This window comes from Notothenia rossii, assembly GCF_949606895.1.
Source record: "Notothenia rossii genome assembly, chromosome: 6".
Lineage (NCBI taxonomy): Eukaryota > Metazoa > Chordata > Actinopteri > Perciformes > Nototheniidae > Notothenia > Notothenia rossii.
The window spans coordinates 40,984,421-41,007,858 of record NC_136909.1 but is presented as its reverse complement, the minus strand read 5'-3'; the positions used below and the strand labels follow the sequence as shown (position 1 = coordinate 41,007,858).

Here is a 23,438-nt window from a genome sequence, read left to right as displayed (position 1 = left end):
GCTTTCCGCCTTCCTGTCATTAGGAGTTAGAAATGTAATGGCTATGTAGTAGATTAGATTAGAACCTTCATTATCCTAAACTGCTGGGACATTTCTCTAAAGCCAATACCTTTATATGTTCTACTCTTCACTTGTCAGCATAGGTCGGCATTGATGTACAGAGCCGACAGAAGACCTTGTTTATATTGGCATCATATTGAGAGGTGCAGTGACGCGCCCTAAAACCGGGAAGTAAGCTGCTGGTTCCCTCGACAAAAAGCAACGGGATTTCTCCACAGGGTTTTGGAAAATAGCTGGAAATAAGGTCTTTTGGAAACAAACCTGTTTGATAAATGCACGTTTTGTTCAGCCCGATAATCTCCACATGTCTACCCTACTTTTATAATTTTCGAATCATAAATCTAATCGATAGATTATGAAAGGGTTTTAGGACGCGTCACTGCACCACTAGAAGCCAACTCCTTCGATCAAGCTAGTTGAAACTTTCTCTCCCTCTTCTTCTCATACTCCCTGTCACTCTCCTTTAACTCCTCCGGTGACTTTCTTTTATTTGAAGATTGTTTTTTGCCCGGCGCTTGGCCGGTTACCGCTGGTATTAAAAACATTAATGGCGAATGGTTAGGTGGCGCGATAGTCTGTAGTGAAGGAGCGTGCTCCCGCTCACGGGAGCCTGCTCGCGCTGCGCTCCCGCTCACGGGAGCCTGCTCGCGCTGCGCTCCCGCTCACGGGAGCCTGCTCGCGCTGCGCTCCCGCTCACGGGAGCCTGCTCGCGCTGCGCTCCCGCTCACGGGAGCCTGCTCGCGCTGCGCTCCCGCTCACGGGAGCCTGCTCGCGCTGCGCTCCCGCTCACGGGAGCCTGCTCGCGCTGCGCTCCCGCTCACGGGAGCCTGCTCGCGCTGCGCTCCCGCTCACGGGAGCCTGCTCGCGCTGCGCTCCGCAGCAAACAGCTGTTTGCTTTTCACCGACCAACAACAACAGACTCACAAAACGCTATGTTGTAGCGTTAATAAACGAAACAATTTAACTAAATTGCCAGTCAAAATACCAATACCACAGGACAATTCTTTTTTTTAAAGCAATATTTTTAGCGGCCCGAGCGGGCAGCGTCTATCGTTAGATTTAACCACGCCCACTTCCGCATTACGCAAGGATCGACGTAGCTCTACGTAGACACGGCACACCCGCGAAATTCATCATTTAATATTAATTCCTGATGGATATAAGAGGGATACATTAGCAAACATCTGTATATAGCCTATGTATAATGTTTCGTTTTTTTGTTTGTCATGTAACATGTTAACGTTTATTTAATATTTTATAGACATTTATAATATGTTATAAATGTCTATTTTAACATTAATATATATATATGTTTATAAATGAATAAATGTGTGTAGGCCTATATATATATAAAATAGTATCATTAAATAATGCTAATACTTACACCAGCTGAGATGATAAAACACCAGTAAACATATGTGTGAGCACATATAAGTGTGTGTTTATATATATATATATGTTTATAAATGAATACATTTGTGTAGGCCTATATATATATATATATATATATATAAAATAGTATCATTAAATAATGCAAATACTTAGAGTGTGTGTTTATATATATATATATGTTTATAAATGAATAAATGTGTGTAGGCCTATATATATATATATATATATATATATATATATATATATATATATATATATATATATATATATATATATATATAATAGTATCATTAAATAATGCCAATACTTACACCAGCTGAGATGATAAAACACCAGTAAGAAAAAAAAAAACTATTCCTGCTTTACCGCGACCGCTATGGCTATAACTGCCGAAGATGAAGTCTATGACGCTAAAGCTACATTATTGCGTAATGCGGAAGTGGGCATGATTAAATCTAAACTGGGTTGGAATAACGATAGACGCGAGCGGGCAAGTGGAAAGTACGTTATGCTGGCCCGGGGTGTCTAAATAGTGCTTCCGGGCCAGCGGGCCATTTATAATGTCGAGCCCTGCCCCTGACATGTCATGTCTCACTAACCGGGCAAAATGTATTTAAGCAAGCAAACACATTAAATAAAAGTCCTACTGTATGTATAGAAGAGAGCAGTTGATTTGTGAACAGACCCAAATACCTCTTTGCTTTCAGTTACATAACAATCTCAGTGACATATGTTCAGTAATCATGAATGCTGTTTTTTTTCTTCTCAGAAACAGATATATTTGTATAAATTAATTATATGTTACATCACATAAATGTGTGGATATTTATGTGGTGACTAATCTGCCTGAGATTCCTGTTAACTCACATAACTGTTCCCAACACATCCTTTCCCTTTCTTTTGAATTCAATGCCATTTACATTTATTTTTTTGATCTGATTTGATATTTTTTGGATCTGCTTTAAATACACTGTAAACCCTTAAAGTTGAAATAAACATTCTGAATGTATTTACTTTGATACAAAACGTTTGCAAGGCTGTTTTCTCTAAACATGTTCTATTTATTCATGCTGCTTCCCTGATGGCTTCCACAGGATTGTAGCTGACATCTTCGTGGATTCATCTTCTTATTACAGACACATGCATTGCCTAACATTCGGTCTATATGCTGTAAAATGTATTATCTCTTCGATTTACACACGGCATCTATTGTACGTCTGTCTGTCCTGGGAGACGGATCCCTCCTCTGTTGCTCTCCCTGAGGTTTCTCCCATTTTTTCCTCTTTAAACTGTGGGTTTTTTCTCTGGAAGTTTTTCCTTGTACGATGTGAGGGTCTAAGGACAGAGGGTGTTGTTTTTCTCATACTGATATTCTGAACAAACTGTGCTGTTGTATTTGCTGTAAAGTGTCTCTACTGTAGGCTATTTTTATTATATGTAAAGCACTTTGGCTCGACCAAAAATCGTTTATAAATGTGCTATATAAATAAAACTTGATTTCATTTGATTATGCTCCTCTATAATCTTCCAATGTAGCTACAGTTTAGTGTTGGGAGAGGATTGTGCTCTTGAGACAACATTATCCTTAGCTTGTAACACGAGTGATATTAAGGTCATGACAATAACATGTTATATACTGACTACATGGTATAACTAAGACACTCGAACAAATATTTAAAGGATATTACTGACATGTCTGATTTAACAGTCTTATTGCCAGTTCTGCCAGAGATGTTGATGACAAGCTCTGCTCTCCACCATAAAGATTTTGGTGAGCAGCTCCCCCTAGTGCACTGCACTGAAGATAGTTACTGTCTTCTTCAGGGTGAACTGTATCCTAACCTCGACATTAACAGGTTAAAGTCTTCTTATAGCAATCATTACTTCATTTAAGATGGAAATACAGTGAAATTAAGTGGATTTGAGTAGTCTCTTGGATTTGCTGATGTGAAACCTGTCTCTATAGAGTGGTGCAGTGATGACGATTAGGACTCAAACCCTGCACATCTTATTGTAATCCACTATAGGTTACATAGATCTTGCTCAGCACATTGTTATTTCAGTGCATTAAGATGCACTGAAGTCTCCATGTAGATTTATCTCATTTTATCTGATTTCTTAAACTCATCCATGTACACAAAAGCAGAGTTCTATTTGGATGTCTACAAGTGCAGGTCAAAGACTTTCCATAGAAAAAGATGAGCAAAAGGATGGAGGGATGCACCTATACATATTAATTTTAATGTCATCAACAATCTGTCCTTCAAGGAAACCAAAAACTGACATGCAGCAAGTATGCGTGGATTTATAGTAACTGGGTTGTGTGGTAAATGGACCTGCATTATTTTTACCCAAGAGCGCTGCGGACTAGAGGAACTGGGGACCAGATTCACAATCTTATGATGAGGGGGACAACTCACACTACAGTACATCCTGAGCCACAATCATTAATGTGGACACTTTCTCTGATGCCCTGCATAAGCTGGGAGTGCACGTGAAAGCACTGTTTGTGAACAGTGATGCAAACACAGGTATGGTGAAAAAAGAGAGAACTATTCGAAGCAGAAAAAAAACAGCGTAATATACCATCTGACAATGACAGATTTTTCTTTTGGGATATTTTACAAATCACTCCCCTTTCAAACTCTATTCTTGTTATTTTTAACAACTTTTTTTTGTTACTGTCATATAGTATGTTATACCTGTTAATAATTGAGTCTCTAAAGTCTCATTAATAACTATAATGATCATATCAAGGTGTGCCTTAACCTCACTGAGCTGAGGTTATTTGAGCCTCTCAGGAGAGAGCTCTCTTCCACCTGGTTGTAGAAAAGCTCTTTAAATTCGTTAGCATAGCTAGCTAACCAGATGCTAATAACAACAGATCGCAACTGTGCTTACAACTAAAGACACAGCCTCGCAAACACTGCGGCATGTGTACGGCTCCTTATGGGTACTGCAATATTTGAAGAGCTGGAGCAGCGTTCCGATGCTCTCCGTTACACCTTCCAGACGAGACATAACCACGTGAAGACCTATGGTGAAGACACGTTACGCTCGTGTTGTGTTCAATTAACCTGTCCTTGGCCAGGAAAAACAGGCACTCGCTTGTTTAATTATTTTGCGATCTAGATTTCTTCTTCTTTTTTGAAGTGAGAAGTTGAAGTCGCCAGTCGGACGGACGGACCCCCCCCAAAACGAAAACTCTTCGGTTCTCTACGAATTACACAAGTCACCCAAATCAGCGTTAAAAAAGCGGGAGGCGCCGAAAAGCGACTAATTTGCATCACTGTGTGAAGGAGCAACCCCAAAGTGTTTACTGTGAGCTTAAAGGGAACCTTCACTGATATTCCACATCAACATGTTAAAGGTGTCGGGGAGTTCCACTGCCTGTGTGTAAAAAACCTTCTTGTGGATCTAAGGAAACAATAGTATAATAGTTAGATAGTTAATACGTGTTTCCCATTTTCAAGGTGTAAAAAATAAGAACTTCTATAATAAGCCTGCTCAAAGTTCAGTAGCGTGGGCGTACGATGGCCATCAACCTATTATTAGTGTGTAAAAATACCACATACAACATTCAGGTGTTCCATAGTGACAGTGCACAGGACATAGTGACTTACAGAGAAGACAACATCGTAGTCTGCTCCAGTGAAAGCTTCATCTGTCAGGTCCTCAAAATACTCTGTGAGAGAATCCAACGTGTCCTCTGCCAGCTTCTCATACGCTGCTCCAGTCAGCTCACTGTACACAGTGACACACTTGTTATTATAAATGTAACCATTCAACTAATGATGTTAGAAATGAGATAGAACCTGGTTTACCTTTTCTCATGCCTTATTGGTGTCAGGTGGAGGTTTCTCCTCCATATAGCACCATCAACCCTGTTTTCAAACCACTGACACAGAAACAGAGAGGTCAGAAACGAAACCACAAGCACTCAGCAGTTAGTCATCATCACACTTCTGACCAGTGATGTAAAGTAACAAAGTACATTTACTCAAGTACTGTACTGAAGTACAACTTGGAGGTACTTTACCTGAGTATTTCAATTTTGTTCTACTTTGTACTTCCACCCAACTACAGTTCAGAGGTAAATGGTGTACTTTTGATCCACTACATGTATTTAATCCCTTTAGTTACTTTACAGATCTGGATTAATGATGTGAAATATAATCAAGTGTTAAATCAGACTTTAGTTCCACCTGGAGTAAATCCACAAGCTACCCTGCAGTATACAAAGTCATTCAAACTAGCTGCACCTTTAGCAGCTTTGAGAACACTTTCATGATCAATCATTATAAAACCTATCATATATATTATTCTGAAATGGACCAATCTGCACAATGACTACTTTCACTTTTGGTAGTTTAAGTATATTTTGATGCCAATACTTTTGTACTTGAGTAACATTTTGAATACAGGACTTTTACTTGTAACAGAGGATTCCTACACTCCTCCTTCCTTTTACTCAAGTACAAGATCTGATTACTTCTTCCACATCTTCTTCAGTCAGTCATCTTTTACTTTCACATTTGACCTTGTAGGGTTTTTACCGTCCACTTTGATACAGCTTAACTTCATAATATATCGTTCTCCCAGAGCTTCTGTCCCCTCACTCTGATGACGCAGTGAACAGTTAAAGTGTGTAACTTGTGAATAGAGTCCTGCAGCAGCACTCACTTTGTGTTGAGGTTGACACACAGGATGCAGAGTGTGTGTTGTAAACGGAGCCCCCCTCAGCTGAGACATGCTCCTGAGCTGAAACATATCAAATAAACAGTTAACTGTGTGTTAGAGAGATATGACGCAACGGCAGGAGTTACCGCTTAACTGGTGATGTTCTATAACGGTAGGAAGATGTATCAGGGTCGTGTACTTTGAGGAGCAATTGATATTACCAAGTTACACAGAAATAGATACAAAATATAGGAAAAAAGACCACAAAGATAAAAGCTTTAACGTTAAGATAAAAACCAAAACATGTTCACAGCAGAGTAAAAATTATGAATATATGTGTTTGTTCTCAACGTATGTGAGTATCCTCGTCATTCGGTTTGTGTTGCTGTATCGATGCATAACGAAAGTTAACAAAGTAAACAGTCACATCTTATCTGGATAAGTGTTTAATACCGTTTTGATAAGGGATGTGTGTGTGTGTGTGTGTGTGTGTGTGTGTGTGTGTGTGTGTGTGTGTGTGTGTGTGTGTGTGTGTGTGTGTGTGTGTGTGTGTGTGTGTGTGTGTGTGTGTGTGTGAGATAGCCACAGAACATAAGTCGTATCACAATTTATCCTGGGCGGATCACAGCTCCACAGCTGAAGATTTCTCCAAGCTGCTTTCAAACTGTGAGTAAACTACGTGTGCTTCACTTGTAGGCTGTCTGAAGGTGTACACAGGTCTCAGATGGACTTGGTATCACATTAAGAACGATATTCAGTAATAAGTCTTGCAACAATAACTGGTTTAAATTATTTATTCAAGCTTGCAATGTTTTGAACGGACATCCCCAGTCAACTCATTGTTATTTTGTAGTCCTCGCTGTACGCGTCCGGATATCGGCATCGCCACCCCACACACTGGTACTGAATGTGCATCAAAGTGTTCCTATCCAGCCAAAACACCAAAAGATGAATGAAAACGAAAAAAAAGCGATCGAAATGTGTATTTCCTAGTTATTCGACAATGGCTCCTCAAAGTACACGCTCCTGACACATCTTCCTACCATTATAGAATAACACCAGTTAAACAGCTAATGTTAGCTTCATGACATTAACTGAGTGTAGCTCCGCCGGTTAGCTTTAGCTAACGTTACCTGTTTCAATATGTTCCCGAGTCTCTTCGGTGCCCCCATGTTGAGCTGTCAGCGGTTACATATACAAATAAATACCAGGGAATCTTTGAGTGGAGGAAAGCATGTTCCCCGCTGCCCTGTGTGACCGCCAGGCTGCTCCGTCCTCCGTGTCAATGGACCGAGGAGCCGCTCCCTGCCGGCCACACTGCCGCCTGCTGGGTGGGAGAGTATGAGAGATAAACTCAAGATAGCCGAATTTTTCTGACAATGAAAATATGTAATGTTCATATTGAATATTATTGTGAAGTTCAACATTGTGTATTTGTTCTACGAATGTTGCGTATCTTATATCTGCACAGCTTTCCACTTGTCATACCACTGCATATACTGCACATATTTTATTGTATTCTATTTTAAAAAATGTACGTGTTTATCTATATTTCATGTAAATATTGCTATAATTTAATGTTATAATAATTTGTTTTAATAGTTTTATTTTTGGGTTATTTTCTTACAATTTATCTTATTTTAATGTGTCATATATATACTCCAAGGCAAATTGGTTAACTTTTATTTACAGAATCAGAAATCAGAAACGGGTTTATTGCCAAGTAGGATAACTTATATATTTCAGCGCTGCTGAAAAAAAACAGCATAGACCAGCATGGAATGTCGGACTTTTGGAGTCCGTTAGGACCGAGGGTTAGAGCAGCTCATAGTCAGGGCTGCACATAACTGGTGCGCAGTTCATAAAGTCAAGAAACCAGATTAAACCCCCCATTGTATGCGCGTGTAAAAGCACATTTTCCGCTCGTGAGTGCTTGTTTTGCGCGCTAGAATATTTACCCAAACCTGACTCCATAGGTAGGCTACGGTTCATTTCATTTTAAGGATGCGCACCAACCACTATATCCAGGTGCTCCTTTGAGAACCAGGGCCAAAAAGTTATGTGCACCCCTGTGTATACCTTATTATAATCATTAGGTCCTTAAAGTTGTAAAATGCACTAAAAGCCGAATCTAGATTTATTTTCTCTCTCCATTCATTCTACTGAGCCGAGAGTGGGAGCTCGGGGGGCGGATGGTGATATCACAAGGATAGTGTGTTGATTAGATAGATACACACTCCTACCACAAGGTGTCGCCACATAGTTGTGACCTATGTTTGAATACAGATGTACGGTAAGGGACCCGAACAAGAGCTTCATTAAAAACGTGGCTAACACTTAAGCATGGAGCACGAGTCAGTTCATTAATAGACCAACAAACAAAACATGGTACCAGGAGTAAATTATGAAGTAAAATAAAAACACATTAAGTGAAGAGTTGTGACAAGCGACATGGATTCATTAAAGCCACCGGAGACGCTAAAACTTTCGGGAAATGTCGACAGCAACTGGCAGACCTTCAAGTAGCAGTTCCAGCTTTACATCACGGCCATGGGACTGGAAACTAAGCCGGATGCAGGCCCACAGACGATAGAAGTGTACAATACTTTTGTGTATGAAGAGCAGGCTGATAAAGACAAACTGGATAAAGTGCTCGAGAAATTTGATGCCCACTGCTCTCCCAGAAAGAACGAAACATACGAGAGATATGTATTCCGTTCACGTGTGCAGCAGCATGAGCCTTTTGATAGCTTTCTGACTGACCTGAAGCTAAAAGCACAGTCATGCAACTTTGCTACGCTGAGGGACTCCATGATACGGGACCAGATCGTTTTTGGCGTGGAGGATAAAAAGGTCAGAGAAAGGCTGCTAAGGGAAACGGAGCTGACATGTGAAGCAGCTATAAAAATCTGCCATGCAAGCAAGCTGTCCCAAATGCACGTCAGGACTTTCAGCGAGATGGCGGGAGCGGCTAACGTGAGTGATGGCGCAGCAGTTGGTGCGTGCGGTCTCCAGCCAAGGCAAATGGCGCGCACAGACGCGGCCTACACAGCGGTCGGAAGAAGGGACATTCAGCTGTAAGCAGAGGCGCGGGAAGGTATTTTGAGTGGGGGTGCTGAGGTGCTGGACTCCAGTGAACACTATTACGGGCACTATAGAGCACGCAGAAAAAAACTCCCCACACGCAAACGCACAGTAAACCCGCGGCTGTTACAATGAAGGCTGGATAATCAGCTCACGGCATATAGGCAGGGGTAAAGTGCTATTTTTTACGAGTGGGGAGCGGACCTCACCTCCTCTAGGGGGGTCCGGGGGGATGCTCCCCCGGGAAGTTTTTTTTTAAATATTGAAGTTAAAAGCATCAATCTGGTGCACTTTGAGAGCAACATTAAGAGATCTATGGATACATCTCTCAACACCCAGATGAAACACAACTGTAAGCAGATGTTCTTTTTCTTTATGGATATTTTACAAATCACTCCCCTTTCAAACTGTATTCTTGTTTTACTGCCATATAGTATTTTATAACTGTTTTTCCTTTATTCTCTTATTTTGTTTTATAACTATAATGATCATATGAAGGTGTGCCGCGGAAATAATCTTTTGAATAATTTTTGACCAAACCGTTTGAGACCCACTGAGATAACTTAGACTAAAGTTAACTATCTAAACACTCAGAAAGTCCTTTAGCTCACCTGAGCCTCTCAGTCTGAGAGGAGAGCTCTCCTCCAGCTTGTTGTGGAACAAACAGCTCCGTATGTCCGTTAGTGCAGCTAGCTAACCAGATGCTAACAACACGGTCCCTGCTGCTGGCACCGGTCTCTCTCTCTCTGCCCCTCTCTCACACACACTAAATGCGCTATTTCCGCACACACACAGAGCCGCGAGTTTGAATGACACAAGCACACTTTTATTTCCATGCATCTCTCTGATTGGTCTGGTGTCTTGCCTCTGTTGCATTCACTGAACACGGGAAATTACAGTCCTGCCGTCCTTTCTAGTGTCTTGATGAGGTTCACGTAAAGCACGGTTAATGTATTATATTATTGAGGTAGAATTGTCCGGGGCTACAGAAAAAACATTCGGGGCAGGCCAAAATATTATTTTACCAACAATGTGGAATTTATTGGCTACATATTACACAGATTATGCACAGCGGGAGCAGCAATAACCGTCAAATAATAATTCAGACAGGGGAGCTCCGCACCCCCTGCCTGCCGCTAGGGGGTGCTGCAGCGCCCTCAGCACCCCCCTTCCCGCGCCCATGGCTGTAAGCACTGCAGCTCGAAGCACAAACCACGACAGTGTCCGGCATTTGGTAAGCAATGCTCTAATTGCCAGGGCCAGAACCATTTTGCAAAGCAGTGCTTCTCAAAAGGAAATGAGAGGAAGAAAGGAAAGTCTGTAAACATAGTGGAAGACAATGATTTAAGTGAGACATTTTTTGTTGGCATGGTGAACTGTGAAACTGAGCAAAAAGAGGTTAATTCAATCAGAGAAGACAAATGGATAGCTCCACTGATGATTAACGGGACAATAATAACTATGAAACTGGATACTGGTGCAAAAGCAAACCTGATGAGCCTGTCTGACATCAAGGCAATGAAAGATAAGCCACAAATTAAAAAAAGAACACTAAAAGATTATAATGGACAGAAAATCAACAGTTTGGGCGTGTGCATATTAAAGGTAACCTCAAAAGGTAAAGTGCACCACCTACTTTTCTCTGTTGTCGCTGATGGACTTGATTCACTGCTGAGTGATAAAGCATGTGAAGATTTGGAACTTGTCAAGAGAGTGTATTGCATCAACACGACTGTGAGTACACCAAATGACTATTGATTGTATAGTACAGAGTTATGCAGATGTGTTTAAGGGTTTTGGTGTGTTGCCCTTCACATACAAAATCCAGCTCAAAGAAAATGCACAGCCAGTTGTGCATGCTGCAAGAAGAGTTCCAGCGCCACTCAGAGATCGCTTAAAGAAAGAGCTTGACAGAATGACAATGTTCGGAGTGATAAAAAAAGTTGAGTCGCCAACAGACTGGGTTAACTCGATGGTCTGTGTAAAGAAGAAAAGTGGTGATTTAAGAGTGTGCATGGACCCAAAAGATCTTAATGAAAACATCAAGCGTGAACATTATCAGATACCCAAGCGTGAGGAAATCACAAGTGAAATGGCAGGTGCCAGCTTCTTCACAAAGCTTGATGCATCTCAAGGCTTTTGGCAGCTGAAACTGGATGAAAGCAGCACCAAATATTGCACCTTTAATACACCATTCGGCAGATATTGCTTCCTCAGACTGCCCTTTGGGATCATCTCAGCATCCGAAATATTTCATAGAGCGATGGAGCACATCATTGAGGGGCTGGATGGTGTTCGAGCATATGTTGACGACATCATTGTGTCGGGCTCTACACTACAAGAACACAATGAGAGGCTGAAAAAGGTGCTGGAGCGCATACACAAGTATGGACTCAAGCTTAACAAGAGCAAATGCGAGTTTGGAGTTCAAAAAGTTTTCTTTCTCGGAGACAAGCTCTCTGCACAAGGTGTACAAGCTGACCAAGAAAAGATCAGAGCCATACAGGATATGCCAAGGCCCACAGACAAGACAGGTGTACTTCGCATTATGGGAATGGTCAACTTCATAGGTACATTTATTCCAAACCTATCTGCAAAGACATCTTGCATCCGTGAGCTCCTGCACAAAGAAAATGAGTTTAAATGGACAGTCAAACATGAGCAAGAGTGGAAAACACTCAGACAGACGCTCACAACTGCACCTGTATTGACATTCTTTGACCCAACAAAGAAGATTAAAGTTTCAACAGATGCTTCAAAGGATGGAATAGGCGCAGTGCTCCTACAAGTTGAAGGTGAGCATTGGAAACCAGTGGCCTATGCTTCCAGGTCAATGGCACAGACTGAGTGCAGATATGCTCAAATAGAAAAAGAATGTCTGGGACTGGTTTATGGCTTGGAGAAGTTCCACAGCTACATTTATGGCCTACCTTCATTCACAGTAGGGACAGATCATCGTCCACTTGTATCCATCATTAAAAAGAATTTAAGTGAAATGACACCAAGGATACAGCATCTCATGATGAAGATGCAGAGATATGACAGAGCTGATCTACACACCTGGAAAGCACCTGAGATGCTGACGCTCTCTCACAAGCACCTACAGTGGATTATGTGAGTACAACAGAAGAGGATGTGAAAAGTCATGTGAACATGGTGTCTGCTGCTCTTCCTGTATCAGACACAAAGTCCAGACAGATAGCTGAAGAAACAGCAAAAGACACAGAGCTGCAGTGTGTCATTGCAAATATGCTAAATGGATGGCCTGTAGGTTCCTGTCCGCTCTTCTACCACATCAGAGGTGAACTGAGTGTCGTTGATGGATTATTACTGAAACAACACAGGATTGTCATTCCATGCGCATTGAGACAGGAAGTACTACAAAGAATACATGAAGGTCATCTGGGTGTTGAAAAATGCAAAAGACGGGCGAGAGACAGTGTTTTCTGGCCGGGAATAAATAAAGACATTGAGAGACTGATTGGTACGTGTGACACATGCCAGACACACAGAAACAAACAGACTAAAGAGCCCATGATAGTGACTGATGGATAAAGTTGGAATGGATTTGTTTCATCTCAAAGGTAAAGACTATTTAGTGGTCATTGACTATTACTCAAACTTTCCTGAAATGGCACTACTATCAAACTCATTATCAACATGTGTCATAACACATTCAAAATCAATTTTTGCCAGACATGGCATACCTACCACAGTAGTGAGTGACAACGGACCGTGTTTCAACAGCAGAGAGTGGCAAGAATTTGCTGAACAGTACGACTTTAAGCATCTGACCTCAAGTCCTCATTATCCACAGTCAAATGGGAAAGCTGAAAAGGGAGTTCACATTCTCAAGCAACTTCTAAAGAAAGCTGATGAGAGTGGCTCAGACCCATACCTCGCTTTACTCAGCTACAGAGCCTCACCTCTGGAGTGTGGACTGTCACCTGCTGAACTTCTGATGAATCGTAAGTTACGCACAACACTGCAAAGCTATTCAAAGCAAAAGAGACACCCAAAGCTGCAACACCAACTATAACAACAAAAGATGAAGCAGAAAACATGCTATGACGGAACAGCTAAGCAGCTTCCATTACTATCAAGTAATGACACAGTCAGGATTGAGGGTCCTGATGGATGGAGAACTAAAGCCACTGTTCTTCAGGAAGTAGCACCGCGATCCTTCACTGTGAGGACAGAGGAAGGACAAATCTTCAGACGCAATCGTCGCAGTCTTATGAAAACAAAAGACGCTGGTCAACAGCTCACTGAATCCATCATTGAGTCTGAGTCCAAACCTTCACCACAGACAGACTGTGATACTAACACTCCAAGTGAACATGTGGTCAGAAGATCTACAAGGGAAATCAGAAAACCAGATAGACTGAATCTGTAATTGAGAGACTGGTTTAATGGATGTTAAAATGGTGTAAATGTTTAGACCATTTTCAAGTTTGTGCTAGTTAGCAGTCTGAGTACATTAGACCAGATGTTTATTTGTTATGGCATGGTAGAGAAATCAAAATGTTTGCTTAAAATTGATGTTGCACTATTTGTTTATATTACCTCAAAGAAAGGGGAATGTGTTGATTAGATAGATACACACTCCTACCACAAGGTGTCGCCACATAGTTGTGACCTATGTTTGAATACAGATGTATGGTAAGGGAACCGAACAAGAGCTTAATTAAAAGCTTGGCTAACACTTAAGCATGAAGCACGAGTCAGTTCATTAATAGACCAACAAACAAAACAGATAGTAAGCTGGAACGTAAGAGGTTTGAATCACCCAGTTAAGAGAGGGAAGATAATGGCACACTTGAAACGTTTGAAAGCTGATGTATTATGTACAAGTTGTCTTCAAGAGACACACATTAAGAATACGGCTAAAGACAAACTTCGTATGGGATGGGGACCACGAATATACCAGTCAAACTACGGTGCCAGAGCTAGAGGGGTAGCCATTATCATTAAGAAAAATGTTTCATTTGAACATAGGTGTACAGTCAGTGATCCAAATGCAACCTGATCGTGACTCCACCACGCAATGCGGTGTTAAGGAGTCGTGGTGGAGTCACGCATTCTGGTGAGATCAGGTTGTCCAAATGGCAGATTTATAATTGTATCAGGCACACTCAACTCTGCTACTCACCTTTTTGATTTGCTTTAGCCATAGAGCCACTATAGCCACAAGTATACGGCGCCGGCGGCATCCCGGAATATCACATGTCTCCATTAAAGGGCAGAATCATCAACTGTCATTATAAGCGGATGACATTTTGCTATATGTGTCCAAAACCACAGGAATCTATACCTTCAATTATGGAGCTGTTTAACCATTTTGGCTCCTTCTCAGGGTTTCAAATAAACTGGGATAAGAGTGAATTAATGCCAGTGTACTTGAACCAGAACAGCTCCACACTGAAATCTGTGCCCTTTAAGATAGCCGAGGACAGGTTCACTTACCTGGGGGTGGCAGTCACCAGAAAACCCGAACGGTTACTTGAGGAGAACTGCAAACTGAGAATAACCCAGTTTAAGCAGAACATAGATTTCTGGAAAACTCTCCCTCTGTCACTGGTTGGGAGAGTAAACTGTCTCGGAACTTCTCTCCCAGCCCTTCTGAATAGCCCAGTTAAGACTAATAAATTAATATATGCAGGGAACTTTCTGGTACACAATTCTCTTAAAATATGGAAACAAATTAAAATATACTTGAAAGCCCCAAATATGTATAGAGAGCCCAATCTGTGGCAAGCTCGCCTTTAAACCGGCCAGCCTGGATTCCGCGTTTGCTCGCTGAAAGGAGAAGGGAGTGGAGTGCTTGAAGGACTTGCACCAGGGGGGCCACTTGATGTCCTTCGAACAATTGAGAAACAAATACGATCTCCCAGCCTCACACTTTTTTAGATATCTACAGATCCGGAGCTTTATGAGGTCTCATATAGCTACATTTGCAGATATACCGCATCGGGCACTTGAAGAGATAATAAGGTTGAAGAGATAAGGAATGTTAGACCAGGATGTAGAGGAGCAGTGTCAACCCTATACCAGACACTTCTTATTCAGGAAGTAGTCAGCACAGAAAAGTATAGAACTGAGTGGGAGACATGTTTTAGGAATATTCACCAGTGCTCAGTAAATGTTAGATTAAATCTGATACAATTTAAAGTTGTACATAGGTTGCACTACTCAAAAGTTAAAGTAAACAAGATGTATTCCAGTGTATCAGCTTTATGTAACAAATGTAAAAATCAACCTGGCACCCTTACACACCAATTCTGGACATGCCCCAACCTCCACTCATTCTGGACTTCTGTATTTGATTTTTTTTTCAAAAGCATTTGACAAGCAATTGAAGCCTGATCCCCTTGTGGCCATTCTGGGGTCCACGAGTGACACTGATCTGAACTGTGGCAGTGACAAATGGCCGGTGTTTTTTTGGTACTGTTTTGGCTAAAAAACTTATTTTGAGGTTTTGGAAGTCTGATGCTGTGCCTACATTTGAGATGTGGCTGAGAGAGTTGGGTGGGATCCTCTACTTGGAGAAACTTAGATTCAAGAATGCAGGAAGGGGGAGAGTGTTTGATAAGGCCTGGGCTCCAGTGATGAGACACTTAAGAGGTCTGGGTGAGGATAAAGGTGTGGGATGAATGATCAATAATGTTAATCCTGTAACTTTTATCTTGTTTTTTTTTCAATTTGCTATGTACATTTTTTCTTTTTCCTGATGTGCTCTCTTGGACTGCCCTCTTGTTTCTGGCATGAATATTGCATTTCTTGTTATCTCGCCCATGGATGTGTTTTAAAACCGCCAACAGCCTAATTGTACTAGTATGTTCTGAATCCGCTGTTTTGTTGTTACTGAAAATGGAAAATATGATTGCTTAGTTATATCAATGCGGATTCTTAAAAAAAAAAAAGTAGCATAAAATGAAAATACTCGATTGGTACAAGACCATCCAAATGTTGAGTAAATGTACTTAGTTACTTTAGACTGCTGGTGGAACATCTGCAGCAGCCTTTGGTATGTGTTGAAAGACCAGAGCTTTCTCACGGAGCATCTTGCTCAGACCCTTCCTGTAGAGGGCATCAGTGTTGTCACTTCAGTCCAGTTTATGTTCATTTGCTCTCCAAGTAACTCAAACTCCAAACCTGAAAAAAGGGAACCACCTTCCACTGGATACTGGGCCTGTTAAACAGTGATTGTGAAACCATCTCACTCTCAACATGAATGAATTGTTTATACCGAGTGCTGCTCATTTCAATTTGTTATCAAACACTCAGATACAAAATCACGTTCATGATTTGTCTTTATGAATGACGCAAAGATAATTTTGTGATTACTCTGCATGTTGTGTTTTAAGCCAACATTGCTCAAACTCTGACATTTTAATTTCAGCAGTATCTGTGGAGCCACAAACATCTGTTCATGTTTTTGGGATGCCCAGGGCCCAGGAGTTCAACACTTTTAATCCCTATCTGATCAACTCAGATTTGGATTTTGGGGATTTCAAAACCAAAAAACAGGATTAGGATCACTTTAATATCCGATCAGATCAGGAAATCCAATCCAAGCTTTAATCTGGATCAAATCTTCAAAATGGGTAGTTCGAACCGACAACACAGGATTGGGATCAGTTTGATCCCAAAAAAAACTGGATTATCCTGATCCCACCAGAGGGGTGGATTTCCAGTGGATTACCAGAGCAAAATGTACTGTACAATTTATTTTAAAATATGTTTCAATTTAAATAAAATGGCAACGTTTGTTAACTGAAATAATACACAATTTTTAGCCTTCATGGGAAATACATTTTATTTTTTCCATTTTTGCTCACGTTTGTGGTGGCCTATTTGGTTTTCAACCAAATGTTGATGACATAAATGTTTATGCTCATAAAAGTATCACAGCAAAGATTGTCAATCACAAATGTAATTTAGATTAAAGAAAAAATATCTTCAACAAAAAAAAAGTCAATCACCTATCATCACCTTTCAAAAGTAGCCTAATTGCGGACAATAGCATCTCGCCTTGCACCACCACTCAGGCCCCGGCCCCACGAGGACGAAAACGGTCGTTTGCGTTACTGTTTAGTGTCATATAGACCGTTCTGCCACACTAGGACGACCGAATATGACAGTAAATAACTGCGGAAACGATAACGGGTCCCAAGGTACTGCGGTCAAGCCAGCCGTCTTTCACTTTTGCGTGGTCAAACCAGCCACCCCTGTATTTCGAGTGCGCGATTAGTTACAGGTTTACGGTAATGCAATAAAACAACCCTGGGAAGCTGGATTTCAAAGTAAAGGCAGGCATGTGGTTCATTTCTATTATTTGCGATTGAGGAACAGGGTAATTTATGAGAATCATTTTAGGACTTATTGCTTCATAAACTTGTTGCACAAATACTATGAACTACTTTTACTGTGTACTTTTTGAGAATGGCAAAATTCCCTCCAGAGAACAAGGAGCATTTTTGTCTAACTTTGACGTGGGATAAAAAAAATTTCTTCCATAAGTAGTTTATGAAACTGCCATGTTTGTACTTAATACTTCTAGGACTACTTGCAAACATAATATGAACTACTTTTACTGTGTACTTTTTCAGTAATTTGAGTTTCAAAGTCCTCTCCAGAGAACAAAAATTAGCATTTTTGTCAACTTTAATGTGGTCTAAAAAACATTTCTTCCATAAGTAGTTTATGAAACTGCCATTTTTGTACTTAGTACTTCTTAGACTACTTGCAAACATAATATGAACTACTTTTACTGTGTACTTTTTCAGTAATTTGAGTTTCAAAGTCCTCTCCAGACAACAAGAATGAGCATTTTTGTAAACTTTAATGTGGTCTAAAAAACATTTCTTCCTTAAGTAGTTTATGAGTCTGCCATGTTTGTACTTAGTATTCTTAGACTACTTGCACAAATAATATGAACTACTTTTACTGTGTACTTTTTCAGTAATTTGAGTTTCAAAGTCCCCTCCAGACAACAAGAAGGAGCATTTTCGTCTAACTTTGATGTCGGATAAAAAACATTTCTTCCATAAGTACTTTATGAGTCTGCCATGTTTGTACTTAGTACTTCTTAGACTACTTGCAAACATAATATGAACTCATAAACTACTTATGGAAGAAATGTTTTTTAGACCACATTAAAGTTGACAAAAATGCTCATTCTTGTTCTCTGGAGAGGACTTTGAAACTCAAATTACTGAAAAAGTACACAGTAAAAGTAGTTCATATTATGTTTGCAAGTAGTCTAAGAAGTATTAAGTACAAACATGGCAGTTTCATAAACTACTTATGGAAGAAATGTTTTTTAGACCACATCAAAGTTAGATGAAAATGCTCATTCTTGTTCTCTGGAGGGGACTTTGAAACTCAAATTACTCAAAAGGTACACAGTAAAAGTAGTTCATATTATTTGTGCAAGTAGTCTAAGAAGTACTAAGTACAAACATGGCAGTTTCATAAACTACTTATGGAAGAAATATTTTTTATCCCACATCAAAGTTAGATGAAAATGCTCCTTGTTGTCTGGAGGGGACTTTGAAACTCAAACGACTGAAAAAGTACACAGTAAAAGTAGTTCATATTATGTTTGCAAGTAGTCTAAGAAGTACTAAGTACAAACATGGCAGACTCATAAACTACTTATGGAAGAAATATTTTTTAGACCACATTAAAGTTGACAAAAATGCTCAATCTTTTTTCTCTGGAGGGGACTTTGAAACTCAAATTATTGAAAAAATACACAGTAAAAGTAGTTCATATTATTTGTGCAAGTAGTCTAAAAAGTACTAAGTACAAACATGGCAGACTCATAAACTACTTATGGAAGAAATATTTTTTAGACCACATTAAATTTGACAAATGCTCATTCTTGTTCTCTGGAGAGGACTTTGAAACTCAAATTACTGAAAAAGTACACAGTAAAAGTAGTTCATATTATGTTTGCAAGTATTCTAAGAAGTACTAAGTACAAGCATGGCAGTTTCATAAACTACTTATGGAAGAAATGTTTTTTAGACCACATTAAAGTTGACAAAAATGTTCATTTTTGTTCTCTGGAGAGGACTTTGAAACTCAAATTACTAAAAAAGTACACAGTAAAAGTAGTTCATATTATGTTTGCAAGTAGTCTAAGAAGTACTAAGTACAAAAATGGCAGACTCATAAACTACTTATGGAAGAAATATTTTTTAGACCACATTAAAGTTGACAAAAATGCTCAATCTTTTTTCTCTGGAGGGGACTTTGAAACTCAAATTATTGAAAAAGTACACAGTAAAAGTAGTTCATATTATTTGTGCAAGTAGTCTAAAAAGTACTAAGTACAAACATGGCAGACTCATAAACTACTTATGGAAGAAATATTTTTTAGACCACATTAAATTTGACAAATGCTCATTCTTGTTCTCTGGAGAGGACTTTGAAACTCAAATTACTGAAAAAGTACACAGTAAAAGTAGTTAATATTATTTTTGCAAGTAGTCTAAGAAGTACTAAGTACAAGAATGGCAGTTTCATAAGCTACTTATGGAAGAAATGTTTTTTACCGCAGTCCCAAGGTGGATAGAACGGCATACGCAACGCTCTGGGGGGTCCAACGGCTCCGTGTGTAAACCCTATATAACAGCGGTTTTCTAAGTGTGAGGCGCGCCCCCCCTGGGGGGCGCCAGAGAGCTTCAGGGGAGGCGCAGCGTGAGACACAAAAGAACGAGAAAAAGACGAGTTAAGTGACACTTGCCCACTTGTGGCTGTCTGTGGAGACCGAGTTCCCCCACCTCGCCAAAAAGGCTGTAAAAGTGCTCATTCCCTTCACCTCCACCTACCTGTGTGAGTGCAGGTTTTCCGCATTGACTTTGATCAAAAGCAAGTACCGGTCAAGGCTGCAGCCAGAGGATGATCTGCGTTTATTCCTCAGTGCATCAAAGACGCAGACTCATTGTTCCCACTGAAGTAGGGGTGAGTGTAATGAGGAGGCAAAGTTGACGTTCAGTGTGTTACCGGGAGCATATAAGGATTTATCCACCATGTTGAAAATGTTAAAAAAAATAGGTCTTGAGAACACGGCGTGCGGAAATATACGGGTCGTGCTGCAGCTAGATGTGCCTGTCCTCTGTAAGAAGGTGTCGGCGACTGACATGCAAGGAAGAACGGCTGTCCACAGGCTGTTCCAACTTTAAAAACTCTATGAACTTCCAGGGTAGTGAATTGAACATGCAATTGTAATTGGGTGTGTGGTATATTTTCATGCACGGACACGCATGTTCCACAACACACAAACTCAACAACACTCAATTTTCCGATCGCTACCAGCGTCCTTCCGATCTTGTTATAATAACAAGTGCACGTTACTGATGCAATATGGTTGAGACTATTCGGGCTTATTCTAGAGGGGTGCAAGGAATAGTCCAAGTATTGGGGGAGTTTTATACAATATGTTTAAAACATAAAAAGGTTTTAAAAAGTTATTATTTAATGTTTTAAGGAGGTGACGCTACTCAGCCAATCAAATCGGTGCAGTCAGCACGATAGATTCAAACACACACACACACACACACAGAGACGAGACAAGAGGAGAGAAACAGTCGGAGTAATAGCTAATTTTATTTTAAGTAAAGTCATAACTATTTTATGTAGTTTAATCATTTTTATTTAGGTGGTCACTCAGTTTTTAAAATGTACACCACTCGCCAACAGGGGGTGCTGCAGCACCCCCAGCGCCCCTACTTCCCGCGGCTATGCCCATGGTAGGAGTGGGTAGGCACTGTCGGCTAATATAACTCCATCCGGCCTGTTGAGCAAACTTATGTGGTGCAAAAGCATCACATAAGTCACGCTTACGTCGAGGCGGGGGCAGGGGCAGGGGCGGGATCAACTCCTGAACAACAACAAAAAGCCGGCGTTTTATCCAGTTTGTACACAACGATGGAGAAACTTAACAAGCAGCAGTGGTCCACTGAAGAGACCAGCTACCTACTGGGAATCTGGTCTTCCGAAGAGGTAAAGAGGAAGCTGGAGCACAATCGGCCATTGTTGTTGTTGTCGGTGTGAGCTGTGAGGGGTTTCCGCGCGGTTTGGCTTTATGAAGCAGGCACGCAAACGGTTACCTCATGACTCAAACGATGACGCAATGACGCAGCACCAGTCGGACTCTGGGCAGTGTGAAAAGAGCCGGAGCTAAACCGAAGAACCGGTTCTGAACCTGAAAAGCTCTAGCACGGAGCTTGAACCGGAGTTGCGTTGGTGTGAATGAGGTATCTGAAGATACGTGCATCGTGGACTGACCCAGGCCATCTCACAACACAGTTGGTGATAGCAAGGTCAGCATCTCCCACAAGTTGCAGATTGATGCTGTGCCTCCCATTCCTGTTGACATATTCCCACTCCCTCTGACGAGCGCTTGAATATGTACATGGGTGCAGTCGATCACCCCAATGGTGTTGGGCATGTCTCCCAGAAGAAAACACTTCTGCTTCACTTTGGCAATCTGGCCATCAGTTGCAAAAGTCACAAAGTGATCCAGCAGGCGAGCCAGTGCATCAGACACAGTTTTCACCACTTCACCCACTGCTGTCCTGTGCACTCCCATGCTGTCAGCTATGACCTCATAGAATGTTCCACATGCGTAAAAGCGCAGGGCAATGAGGACCTGTTCCTCTACAGTCAGAGCATGACTCCGCAAGGTTCTGCACTGCAGTTGTGGCCTGACCAGATCAGCAATGTAGTTGATGTCATCAAGTCCAAATCGAAAACGATTGTACAGTTCTTCTGTTGTGTACTGTTGGAGAGGTTTGGGGTTCTCAGTGTGGACCCTTTGGCGGTAACCTCTCCTTCCAGCATGGAAGATGTGAACAATCCCTGCCATGACTGTGTTCTGACTGTTCTTTCAGTCAGTAGGCCTATCAGTCTCTGAATAACAAGTTATTGCAAATATACACCTGGAATGCATGTCCACATTGGTTAGAGCCTGGTTAATTATGTAATTAATAGCAAAGCCAGACCTATAAAACTAATTGCTGACCTGACCAAACCATTGAGTTGGAAAGATGGACAAAAAGGGGCCTAATTCTACATCTACTGAGACCCATGCACTGCTGCAGGGTGTAAGGAACAATTATGACTCCATAGTTGGTAGCTTTAACACAGAGGGTGGAGCGACTAAAGTAAGAGCGGAATATGGATGGAAGTTACAGACAATGTGAATGCCACAGGATCTGGACACAAGAGGACGGTGGACCAAGTGAGGTTGAGGTGGAAGAATTTGAAGCAACAAGCTACCAAAGACCACAGCCAGGCTAAAAACCCACAGACGGGTAACAAACCATATAAAAGGGGACAATACACAGATGTGGTACTTGATATCATGTGTGATTTTATCCTTGTCCCTATAGAACTACAATTATTATCTTGTATAATTGTTATTTTCATAGTACTACAATGGCTATATGTCTTATATAGCATCCTAGTACTACAATTTTCCAGGAGCTTGCATGCTTGTGATCATCTTATTAAGGGGTATAAAGTATATTGATAAACTTTCATTTCAGGTCGTCAATGCACCTGATGTGACACACACCATTGAAGATGAGGTCCTCCTGACCCATGTGGATCCAGAAGCTGGACCTTCAGCCAGGCCTGATGACACACTGCAAGAGCCACCTCTAAAGAGAAAATGCAAGCGCACCAGAAAACCAGAGGGGTGATGCCTACGAGACTCTGCTGAGCCGTGAAACGGAGAGGGCAGAGATGCAGATCCGTCTGGCCGAAGAACAAATACAGCTGTGCCGGCTTCAGCAAACTGAAACCTCACTAAGAATTCAGCTCCTCAAAGCACGCCTGGATGATCCAGCTGCCTTTGAATGAATGTTTTATTGTTGTTACCCTAGTGGGAGTCTTTTTTTAAATTACAATTTCATTATGATTTGATGTCCTTTATGTATTTAAAAATATAATTAAACATTATAGATGTCTCTGCAATGTGGTCTCTTGTCTTCCTTGTATTATGTTCATGTCCACTAGATGGCGATCGATTAAAGCACTGATATTCAGAATCTTGTCATCTTGAAAAATCGTAATCTGGATCAGGCTGATCCTACCCTGAATTGCTTTGAACTCCAGGGACAAAATTGGGCCTGGATCACAAAAAATGGGATTTCGAAATCTGATCGGATCTGATTGAGATTAAAAGTTTTGAACTCCTGGCACCA

The 23,438-nt window shown here is 40.9% G+C and overlaps 1 protein-coding gene, 1 long non-coding RNA gene and 1 pseudogene across 3 annotated transcripts in view; 1 reads left to right on the top strand and 2 right to left on the bottom strand.

Annotated features, from left to right (window-relative positions):
- Positions 1 to 7,454, bottom strand: part of fxn (frataxin) — a 46,519-nt gene extending 39,065 nt beyond the window's left edge. Inside the window, exons 1-4 of the mRNA XM_079688575.1 lie at positions 7,266 to 7,454; positions 6,136 to 6,213; positions 5,277 to 5,350; positions 5,076 to 5,196 (exon numbers count right to left, since the gene is read on the bottom strand). Coding sequence (XP_079544701.1) covers positions 5,076 to 5,196; positions 5,277 to 5,350; positions 6,136 to 6,213; positions 7,266 to 7,304 — 312 coding nt within the window. The 5' untranslated portion in view covers positions 7,305 to 7,454. The remainder of the gene's footprint in view (positions 1 to 5,075; positions 5,197 to 5,276; positions 5,351 to 6,135; positions 6,214 to 7,265) is intronic.
- A 967-nt stretch (positions 7,455 to 8,421) lies between these two features.
- LOC307043775 lies at positions 8,422 to 23,208 on the top strand. Its single transcript, XR_013809447.1, has 2 exons — positions 8,422 to 9,229; positions 22,779 to 23,208. It is a non-coding gene; the product is annotated as an uncharacterized lncRNA (long non-coding RNA).
- LOC307043771 (putative nuclease HARBI1) lies at positions 18,831 to 22,544 on the bottom strand (annotated as a pseudogene). Its single transcript has one exon. The product of its transcript is annotated as a putative nuclease HARBI1 (transcript).
- Positions 23,209 to 23,438: the final 230 nt, after the last annotated feature.